Below are 10,865 nucleotides of genomic sequence, written 5' to 3' on the forward strand. Positions count from 1 at the left end.
TTATCAGTCTTCTCCGGTACGCGTAGTCTTGCTGCTACAACAGGAAGGGCGATGAGAACCGCCAATCCCACCATGAAATTGTATCTTGGGGGCGCATTGTTCTTCCTTGCACGCCCCCTGCTCTGATCCTTGCCTGGTGAATAGGGACGAGGTTTTTCCCGCACCTTTTTCCCCTCCTTGGCCTCATGCACCCTTGCTTGTTGCGGTTTCCCTTGCCCTCCACGCGGTCTTGGTGGTGCAGCACTTCCTCTTTTCTCAAAAACCTCTGTTTCTGCCACTATGTGCGCCACCGCGCGTCGTCGGTCTCTGCAAAGGTGCTGGGATGGCTCCTGATGAGAGACTCGCTGAAGGGGCCAGGCAGCACTCCCTTCTTAAACGCGTGCACCAGCATATCTTCATCTTTGCTGGGCAGTCTAACCACTTGTGCTCCAAAGCGGTTGAGGTAGTCTTTCAGCGACTCGCCTTGGTACTGACGCACGTCGAACAAATCGTATGACACCACTGCAGGTGCTTTGTTGACGATGTATTGCTCAGTGAAGAGCTTTGAAAACTGAGAGAAAGACGTGATATGCCCTTCTGGTAAGCTCACGAACCACTCCATGGCGATTCCGCTTAGCGTGCTCATGAACATTTTGCAGTTCACAGCGTCTGAGCCCCCAGACAACATCATCTGGGTGTGGAATGCCGTCAGATGCGCCTCCGGGTCTTCTACCCCCTTGAACGACGCCTTCACCCCCACCAGGTTGGGAGGCACCATGGTTCCCATGATTTCAGGGGAGAATGGCATGGGGAACGCTCTTGGAGGTGACGGCTGCCTAGACATCCTTTCGTCAACCATGTGTTCCCTCTGCGCCTGCAACATCCTCCTCAACTCTTCATTGACGCGATTCAACTCGTCGTTCCTGTTTTGCGACGCGGCCAACTCCGTCTGCATCCTTTCTTGTTCAGCTTTTGAAGCTGCGGCGTTATCCTGCAGCGTGCGCACCATCTCCAGGACCTGCGCCATTGTCACAGCTCCTTCGTCAGCAGATGGCGCAGGTGATGGTTGTCTGTTTCTTGGCATCTTTCCCTATCAAAGAAGTTGGTAAAACTCTGGTAAGCTTCAAAACTGTGGTGTATATGGGACCACGATTCACTCGTGCCCCACGGTGGGCGCCAAATGATCCTTTCGGCAACTCGAACGTGGAGGAATCGCTTTGTAGCACTCTCTGTCCCATCTACGCGACTGCGTTCTCTGCAAAATCACCCTCAAACCTTCTCTTGAATCTCCTAATGTGACCTGCAAAACACACAGACGGCGCCTCTAGCGGCCGTTTGCACTCCGACGATCAAGTTAGACCACAGAACCACCAAATGAGAAAACTAGTAGTGTGTGTGAAAAACTCTTGCTCTCTATTTTTCGTATCCCCCTCAATCTCTCCCTGATTCCTTTTATGTCTCTCTCTCTGCTTCTGGGCATAACAGAATTCTGTTATGCTTTTCTGGCATATGTCAGAACCCTGTTATGCTTTTCTGAGACAATGTACCTCCAGAATCAGTAGAGTGTGGGTGCCTGTGCGTGTCCGCGCGTCTCTGCGCTTGGCTGCGCTTGTCTGTACCTTTAGCGGTACGGAGTGCACCTTTATCTGGACCGCACCCCTCTCAGATGATGACACGTGGAGGCATGCAACTCACATCTAACCACACACGTGTCACTTACTGGAAGGGCTCTAGCGCTTCTCTTTGTGTGCTAAGTTATTCCCTTGCGGAGTAACTTAGCATATTTCTTTCATCTGGGCAAATCGCATACTCTCAGGAGAACGCCAGGTGTGGCCGGTCTAGGCACACTCACCAAGCGTTGCTCTCTGCGTAGACGGCTTACCCTTCACGCACGTAATGGGTTGAGGGAGTCACCAATCACTGATCGGTTTGCTAGCTCCCTCAGGCCACTCTCGTGCGCGATTCCCTGAGATGTGCTCATGCGAGGTCCATGTGTAACGCTCTCGCTGGGAACCTCAGTCCCAGTTTAACTGCGTGTAACACGAGACCCCGATGACAATGCACCCGATGACTGATCAATGCTCTATTTGCTTCTCGTGTTCTGCCCCCAGGCGTTAGTCTGGGAACTGGTCTGTGGGTGGCCACTTGGCTACTGACCACCGATCACCGTTCTGGGTGATCTGTCCCCTGACCTTTCTGCCGCTGTCGGTGGTCACTTGATTACTGATCACCGCTCTTAGCGATCGCCTCCCTGATCTCTCTGTCACCTGGGCCACGCGTCACCCTGCGAGTGGTCCACGTGGTCCTCTGCTGCTGACGTCATCGACTACCGATGACCGATCGGATCATTATCAAACTCTCTCTTCATTTCCATTATCATGGCTATGGGATCCACTGATGGTCCTTTGTTCTGTCGGTCGTTTCTTGTCATACTTCTCATCGCTACCATGTGGCTACTCGATAGGTTTTTCTTTCAACCCCACGGTGGGCGCCAAAATGTTCTTACAATTTTGAGGCCGAAGATCCGCTACCAATTGTCTTCTATCTTTTCTTCTTTCGCTCGCCGTCAAGTATGTCTAAGGGGTAGGGTACCTGCAAAAACACTTCAGCGCTCAAGTGAGTTTAGATATTGGAGTGTTTAGTGAGTTTAGAACTAGAAAAGTCATTACCCTTTATCATGAAAGTTTTGTCCTATTTATAGTCTTCTATTGGGTCTTCTGTCTTAATCACGTTATTCTAGACCCAATAACTCTTAATGATGTTTAGTTATTCACTAATCCCAAGTTAATCTAATTAATCAGCTGGAATGTTACCTTTGCATTTAACCGAGAGGTCATAAGGCTATTTACCTTGTCGACCACTCGGGCTCAGAAATCGAATATGACACTTTGTGTTTGATGTAATAAATGTAGATTTTTTTAATTAAAAAGTGTTTCTATAAGGTTTGTAGGGATGGGTGCTTATTCGTGTTGTGATTCTAGATCTTCACTATTTGTCACTCGTATGTTTAGTGTTTTTTATCATTTCAATCTTCTCGGTATTTTGGCAGAGGTACCTGCATTTGTACTTTAACATTTAAGTTGTTTGAGTTCGAGTGAATGTGCTAGTTGTTGGTCAAAAATTTTGTACCGTGTACCCCAGGATGATTATCCATTTATAGAGGGACTTTGAGCCTTCGACCATACGGATGATTAAGCAAGATCCAATCACCTTCTAATTGTCATTTAGGACATGTAATGTGGTTTGTTATGTTAATTGCATTGTTATGCCTAACACATTATTGGAACAACATGAATGTGCCGGGATGCCGATAGCCCAAAAGGACATTCAGACGATACATAACCGAGACGCCGAATATGTCCCAACCATCTATGTGTCAAGAGTTCTCTCGACATCCGGTAGTAAAAAAGTATATCCATACATTTCAAAAAAAAATAATGGTAATTCACACATTTTGGAAAAACAAAATGATAATGAAAACGTACTATCTCTTCTTTAATTATTTATTTTAAAAGAGAAACACTTATTTTCTATTAATAGTTATATTCATTGATTACCCAAACTAAACTATAAAAAGTTAGTTTATTATTTTAATTGATTGAGTCTCAGCCGAGCTAATTGAACAACACCAATATTTTCAGCATTGTTTTTATGTTTTGGATAGAAACAAATATTCTTTGTGCTCCTTGTCCACAAATGCATGTCCAAATACACACTAATTAAAATATGTTCAACAGAAAGAGTAAAACAAAGTACAAAAGGAAATCAAATTTTCCTTGTTCTCTTTGCTTAAGAGTCTGAACAAGTAAGAAATATAAGAAGTTATGCATCGAAAAATAGCAGAATAAGTTTGAATGGCCAGTTTAATTGTTAAGGACATCATCTATTCCAATCCAACAGAGGAATTGGTGAAGCTGGCCAAAATTCCAGCTTCAGCAGCATAGTTAAGCAGAAGTAGAACTTTCACATTCTGGCCTTAGCAACCACAATACTGCCTCTATCAATGTCAACAGCTCCTGGCCTAGTCCATGATTCTTTAAACTGATCTTCAGTTACTCCTACAAAAACATCAAAGGGAAAAAAAAGTTTGGTTTTGACATTCTGTGAGTATAAACATCTTTTTATCTCAATTAATTAGAAATCTTTCTAGGTATAATTTTCAAAACAATTATCACAAAAGTCAATGATCTTATTGATGCATGATGTGTTGTTAGTGTGTAATAATAGTGTATGACTTGCCTTTTCCCATTGCAGCAGTTGAAGCCACACCTCCTTGAACAGTCTTGAGGTATCTGTCATAGTAGTTAGCACCAGCCCATTTCTGGTGGGCAAGTGTGTCAACCCCATTGTTCCTCTCCTCTCTCTGAATCCTCTCCACATAAGCCAGCATGCCCCTGTTGGCAAAGTCTCTTGAAAATGTTGAAGTGATGAGTGCATTAGAATGCAAACCTCCAACTGTGATGAACTGCCACACATACCCCAACTTTGCAATCTTGGGAATGAAGTCTCTCATTTGCTCATCACTCATGCCAGAAGCATCCCAGTTGAAAGATGGAGAGAGGTTGTACCCCAGCATCATCTCAGGGTACTTTGATCTAACCCCCTCAGCAAACTCTGTGCACTCAGCCACATTGGGGCTTGCAGTTTCCATCCATATCACATCAGCATGTGGAGCAAAGGCCCAACCTCTTACAACTGATGCTGTTACAGACCCTTTGAACCTGTAAAACCCTTCTCTAGTCCTAGGCAAGTCCCAGTCCCAAAACAGGTTCCTCACTCCTAACCTCTCAGCAATCTCCCTACCTTCCTCATTGGAAAGGCACCTTTCGTAACTTGAATGGTGCATCCACTCATTCAAATTCCTTCTCTTCTCTTCCTCTCCAATGTTCTGCCTCCCAATTGCTTCCACAACTGCTTCTGAGAGAGTCTTCAACTGTGCCTTTGACAGCCACTCATCCTCCAAAGCCTGAAGCTCAGCTCCACTTTTCCCAGCAGCCATGTCTTTTGCCATAAGAGTTGCCAAGCTCTTTCCCCTAAGGTTTGGGTTGGTCACACCCAAGATAAATTGGTGGTCCCTAGTGTCAATGTTAGATTGAACCAAATTAGCAGCTTCTGCATCTGTTCTAGCCACCAAAACAGTTTCCACCCCCATGACATCAAACTGAAGCCTTGCTGCCACGAGCCTATTGATGTGTTCACTGATGGCAACCAGAACTTTCCCTGCCATGTGGCCACACTTTTTGGTCACGGAAGACTGGTCCTCAATGTGGATGCCAGCAGCGCCTCTCTCCACAAAGAGCTTGCAAAGCTTCACAGTTGCTGTGGTTCCACCAAAACCTGTGTCACCATCAGCTATAATTGGTCTCAAGTAATCAACATAAGGGGTCCTTGCCCTCTCTTCCCTGCTCATGTTCATTCTCTCCTCTTTTTGTTTCCTATCATGGTATTGCTGAGCGAAGAAGAGGTGCTCAACCTTGTTGGGGACAGTGTCATAAGGGTAATCAGCAAGGTCAGGGCCTGGCTCATTGGTGGTGGTATGAGTGGCCGAACACTGCCACCCTGAGACATAGATGGTGTCCAAGTGTTTGGCCATCTGAGTGACCTGAACAGGATCAAGTGCACCAAAAGTCCTCGAGGCTGTGCCATTGGCTTGGTGGTTCTTCAGAATGCGCCATAGCTTTTTGGCCATCTCATCTGAGCCATAGGTTTGTCTGAGGTTACCTCGTAGGGACACCACATCTCTAGCTGAGTATGGTCTTTTGGTTAGCTTGAACCTCTCAGAGTTCCACCATGCTTGCACCTCTGCCACTTCGGCTTCAAACCTGGCTTCTTCTTCCACTATCTGTTCATGTGTAATTTGCATTAGCATTCTTATATAATAGCATGCATTAGAGACACCAATCACAGAATAGGAATAATTCCTTGGAGACACCAATCACAGAATAGGAATCATTTCCTCCCATAAGACAACCCTGATACCTTTTCTTGCCCATGATTGTAAATAAAAGACTCTTATTTTTCCTTAAGAAATCAAAAAAGTTATATTTGCAATTTACATTCTGCAAATGCTAGACAAAAATGTTGAAACAAAGATTATGGTATAAAATACTAAAACTAAAAGAGGTCTGTATAGTACAATAATCTTGTACTTTTCAAACAATGATATTCTTAACACAGTAATCCAAAAACTACCAATTTATCAATAGACAGAATTGACACGTTCTCCTTGGGAAAAAATGGATTGAACTCTTAACTTTTCCATCTCTGACTAGGGACCAAAACTAAGAAAACAATGACGAAAGCATATTCAGAATCAGATTCCGACTTAGTCACTATTTAGTGAAAACCATAACATAACATGGCACAGATCCTTTTTCAGACCAAACAAGATGCTGCCAATTTGGGTCATTTGTTTGCACAATGTTCAGAGTTCGGACATATGTTAAAAAAGGGGAAAATAAAAGTAAAAGCCCACCAGGGGATCCTTTCTGTTCGTGCGTGCAGCACAATGTAACATTAAATTTGCAGAAGCTGGAGCTAGTCATTCAACTGGCAAAACATGCATTATATAAATTTTATCCAAACTCAAATTCAAAATAAGTTTGTCATATAACAACAATTCTGCTAAAGTTGGCCTTATCACTCAAAGAAAAGTTCAATTAGTTTGCATGAAACTAGTTGTTGCACACAAGCGAAGTTCAAGAACTGAGGAAAGCAAATAAACTGAAGAAAGCAAAGCAGAGCAAAAGTGCAGGGAATTATTGAGCTTACGGATGAAGGCATGAAGAGTGATGAAGCCATGGTCAGAACTCTTTCTTTTTTGGGTAAATGATATAACTTGAACAATTTTGAGAAGCTCAAGAAAAAGGTCATCAATTTATACAACAAGAGGGTCACTATCTTGATCATGTCCTTGAAAGAATGGTGAGTTAGAAGAGACTACGGAAAAGAGAAACAAACAAAAACCAAGAAAGTTGATCTGATCACAATGTCTTGAGTTATTTTCTTCCTTCAGAAATTCGGAAACATGGCTCTTGAAAGCTGCATGTGCAAGCACGTATGGTGGTGGAACTTTGCTAACGCTCATATTTGTCATCTTCCATTTAGTATGATGTCAATCACAACACTGATTCTGTTTTGAAGTGCATTCCCATTATCTTGAAACACCAATAATTTCATACAGAATGTCATATTTAGTTGTAATTATGAATTCACAATTTTGATCATATAAATTACTTTTTATTGAAAAATCACTTGAAAGAATAAAATTTGTGTTTTAATATTAGTAAACCATTAACATCTGATATAACAAAATTAAAGTACATGGTTGAAAATAATTTTGACATTATAAACTCACCCAAATTGTAAGAGGTTCACATAAAAGCAACTACGTATGTGAAGACAAATAAAAGAGATAGATTTCGTGCAAATTCAGTGTTTATCCTAGTCACAGCCTGGTTTTGACTTCTACGCAAGGTTGCTACAGTCACAATACCGTGATGAAAATCACACAAGAAAACTTGACGATTGTCGTTTTTTTTTTCACGATTGCCCTTACACACTCTTGAGCCAGTTTTATGGGGTTGAGTTAGGCTTAAAGTCCACTCTTTCGTAATATGGTATCATAGCCATTTTCGAGCCTATCCTAGCGAGTGTTTGTGTTGGGCCTATCGTGCCACCCGCTATCGGGCCGCTATCGGACCACCCATAATATATAGTCCCACGCACGAGCTTCTATCTATCACTCTCGGCGTGAGGGGGGTGTGTTGGGTGCAAACCTCAACTCTATGAGCCGGTTTTATGGGGTTGAGTTGGGCTTAAAGTCCACTTCGTAATATATTACATTCAAAATAAAAGGAAACTTTTTCAAAATATCCAAAATATATAAATACCTAGGTTTCTATACATTTGGATGATCTTACTCTTTGTTTCCATTAAAAAAATATGATCATACTAGCTTAAAAGATATATTATGAGAAAGCTAACTAAAATAAATAAATATACAACAATGCATATTCATTTTATCTATCAATAATGGTATGTTTGGTTGTGATTCTCATCCCAATTGAGAACCTATATACTCACATGTTAACTTTTTGAAACTTTTAAAAGTAGAGACTTCTCTCAAATTCACAAGAGTCAACAAAAGTTTTCATTAACTATGACCACCTTAAATCTTCATCTATGTGATTTCATTTTTTTTTAAAGTGACTCGATACATAAACTATATCAACAAATATAATCTTACCTCCTTGATAGTATAATTGATTCATATAAATCAATCACATGTGATTTAAGATCAATCTCACACTTGTGATGATGATATAACCCACCAATAATCATAATTGTTGGAGATTTCACATTGATTAAGAATAAAATCAACTTATGATATATAAATAGATACAATTTTTACCTTACAAGTCAATTTTATAATGATTAGACATAAATATATTGGGGTAAGGGTGAGTTAAACATAAACCTATTTACTAAAAATAATATAGAATCACCTATATATGGTTTAACACTAAATCACCTAAGTTAGTTTGTAAAGATGAGTTGAATATAAACCTATTTAATGTGAATAATATAACATCAGTCATATGTGATCTAATATTGAATCACATATATGTCATTTCTTTTAAATCTTGTTTTCTATAAATAGTGTTAACTTTTTTTTTAATTTGTTCATATATATTAAAAGCATATTTAATAATATAAATATTTCTAAGTTTTTAATTGATTAATTAATATCTTTAGTGTGATAAATTAAAATGATTATTATATTACATGTTAAATTATTTTATTATAGTTAATAATTGAAACTTAATTGTAAATAATAATTTAATTTATAATAGTACTATATATTTGTTAAATTATCTCTCAAAGAATGTAAGTAATGATTTAAGTAATTTTTTGTTCAATACTTAACAATTGGTAATTTGATTTGATGAAATACTTTTCTTATCTTATTCAAGTAAATATATGTATGAGGGAAAAAAAATTAGATCAACATATGTATGACAATCTAAAATTTTAGTTAGCGCTAAAAGTTGAATGTGGACAGTTACATTTTATAATACTCCCTTCAGGTATTAAACAGGTACTTTTAATTTAGTTTATTGTATAAAAAGTTTAAAATAATGCTATTAATGTACCAAATTTATTTTTATTATATAGTTAGTGACTTTATTTATTTAATAAAAAAACACATACATATAAGAGTAAACAAGAAAAAATAGTTAATTCTTTATAAAAACACAAAATGTTTTATAAATAGGGATAAAGTATAATAAAGAGGAATTATTATATCTAAAATAATTATGGTTGAGAAAGATGAATTTAATAAATAACTAAATTTATTTAGGTATTGTAATTATTATTTTTAAATGTTTATATATGCTTTTATAATCAAATATTTTCACATTTAGTTTTAGTGAACATTTTAATCAGTTGTACCAATATGATCCTGTAGCGATGCATTATAGCGCAGTCTTTTTTGTTAAAAGAAATATATACTGTTATATTATATTATATTATATTATATTATATTATATTATATTATATTATATTATATATATTATATTATATATATAGTAAACTTTGTTTTAATTTAAAAAATCATATTATTAATTATTAAATAAATATAAATTTTAAAGATAACAATTTTTAAAAATTAGTTTATAAATTTTATTAATAATAAAATTATTTAAATACCAATAATTTTAGTAGTATCTAATTTATTTAATATAATAACTAATTATTTTTATTTATAAAATTAATTTTTATTTAATAATTTTCAATAAAATAAAGACATAGTCGTATATTTTTATTTTTTTAAAAAATACGTTTGACTTTTGATTCTATAAAAAAGTTATAGTCCTTTTAATTATTTATTTTATTTTTTAGTATCTACAATATTATTTTTAATTTTTAAAAAAAAACATTTATCAGATACTAAAACTAAATTATCTACATATTATAGGAACTAAACAAACGAGTAAACATATTAGAATGGCTAAAATAAAATAACAAAGATGTAAACAAAAACAGAAATTTTATAAGGAGTAAAAGTCAAACAATTTTTTAAGTATAAAAAACAAAACATAAATATAATTATACTTTAAGAATCAAAACATATGAGAATCTGAAAAAACATATATAATTATACTTTAAGAAAGGCTAACATTTAATAGATAAAATTTAAACTCAAATAATCAAATATGAAAAATAATCTTCCATCTTCAAACTTTTGAGAAATTAAAATTTTGTGACCAAATGATAATTAGAGTTTGTGAAATGGTTTGTAAGAGGGTGTGATTTTGGATTTGTTGAATACAAAACGGGAAAAAAAAGTATGGGATCTTATATGATGAACTGTGTCTTTTCTTCTTGGGACAAGTAACATATAACATGCTTACTTGCTAGAACAAAATGGAAACTATAATTGTGGAAATATAGCAATCAGAGTGGTCCCTAGACATGGATGTTTCTCAGGTTTCTTGTGAGTTTGAATTACAACTTTTATTCCTCTCAAACATATCTAACTAGTAATCTATTATCCAATCCCATAAGTGCACGAATGATAATATTTTTATTTGCTACGTGCTTATATATGTTTGGATGAACCAATGGTGATCCTGTTTTTTTTTTCATCATTAATTAAATTAATTTTTCTTTTTTCTTTTAAGGGGATCGAGATTGTTCATGTGGCTTTTCAAAATATTGAATGGGTTGGTGAAGATACCTAAAAATCTATATTTAAAGTACTTCAAAAAATATATGAATTAATAAATTTACTTTTGCCACAAATATATTTACAATTTTGTTTGTTTTTAAAATTTTAATATTCATGAATATCCACAAAAATGTGGAAACAGGCATAAAAA

The 10,865-nt window shown here is 37.0% G+C and overlaps 1 protein-coding gene across 1 annotated transcript; it reads right to left on the reverse strand.

The window, feature by feature from the left end:
- Window positions 1-3,597: 3,597 nt before the first annotated feature.
- Window positions 3,598-7,192, reverse strand: LOC137826693 (isocitrate lyase 2). The gene is made up of 3 exons (XM_068632784.1): window positions 6,751-7,192; window positions 4,219-5,821; window positions 3,598-4,037 (listed from the first exon to the last, which is right to left on the reverse strand). The coding sequence occupies exons 1-3, from the start codon at window positions 6,886-6,888 to the stop codon at window positions 3,943-3,945; spliced, it is 1,836 nt and encodes a 611-aa protein (XP_068488885.1). The 5' UTR covers window positions 6,889-7,192; the 3' UTR covers window positions 3,598-3,942.
- Window positions 7,193-10,865: the final 3,673 nt, after the last annotated feature.

The sequence above is a fragment of the Phaseolus vulgaris genome, chromosome 11 (genome assembly GCF_000499845.2).
Source record: "Phaseolus vulgaris cultivar G19833 chromosome 11, P. vulgaris v2.0, whole genome shotgun sequence".
Taxonomy (NCBI): Eukaryota; Viridiplantae; Streptophyta; class Magnoliopsida; order Fabales; family Fabaceae; genus Phaseolus; species Phaseolus vulgaris.

Coding starts and splice junctions, on each gene's coding strand:
- LOC137826693 (XM_068632784.1), bottom strand. CDS start 6,888: ATGATCAAGATAGTGACCCTCTTGTTGTATAAATTGATGACCTTTTTC. Junction 5,822..6,750: donor CACTCTTCATGCCTTCATCC/GTAAGCTCAATA, acceptor ACACATGAACAG/ATAGTGGAAGAAGAAGCCAG. Junction 4,038..4,218: donor AACTGCTGCAATGGGAAAAG/GCAAGTCATACA, acceptor ATGTTTTTGTAG/GAGTAACTGAAGATCAGTTT.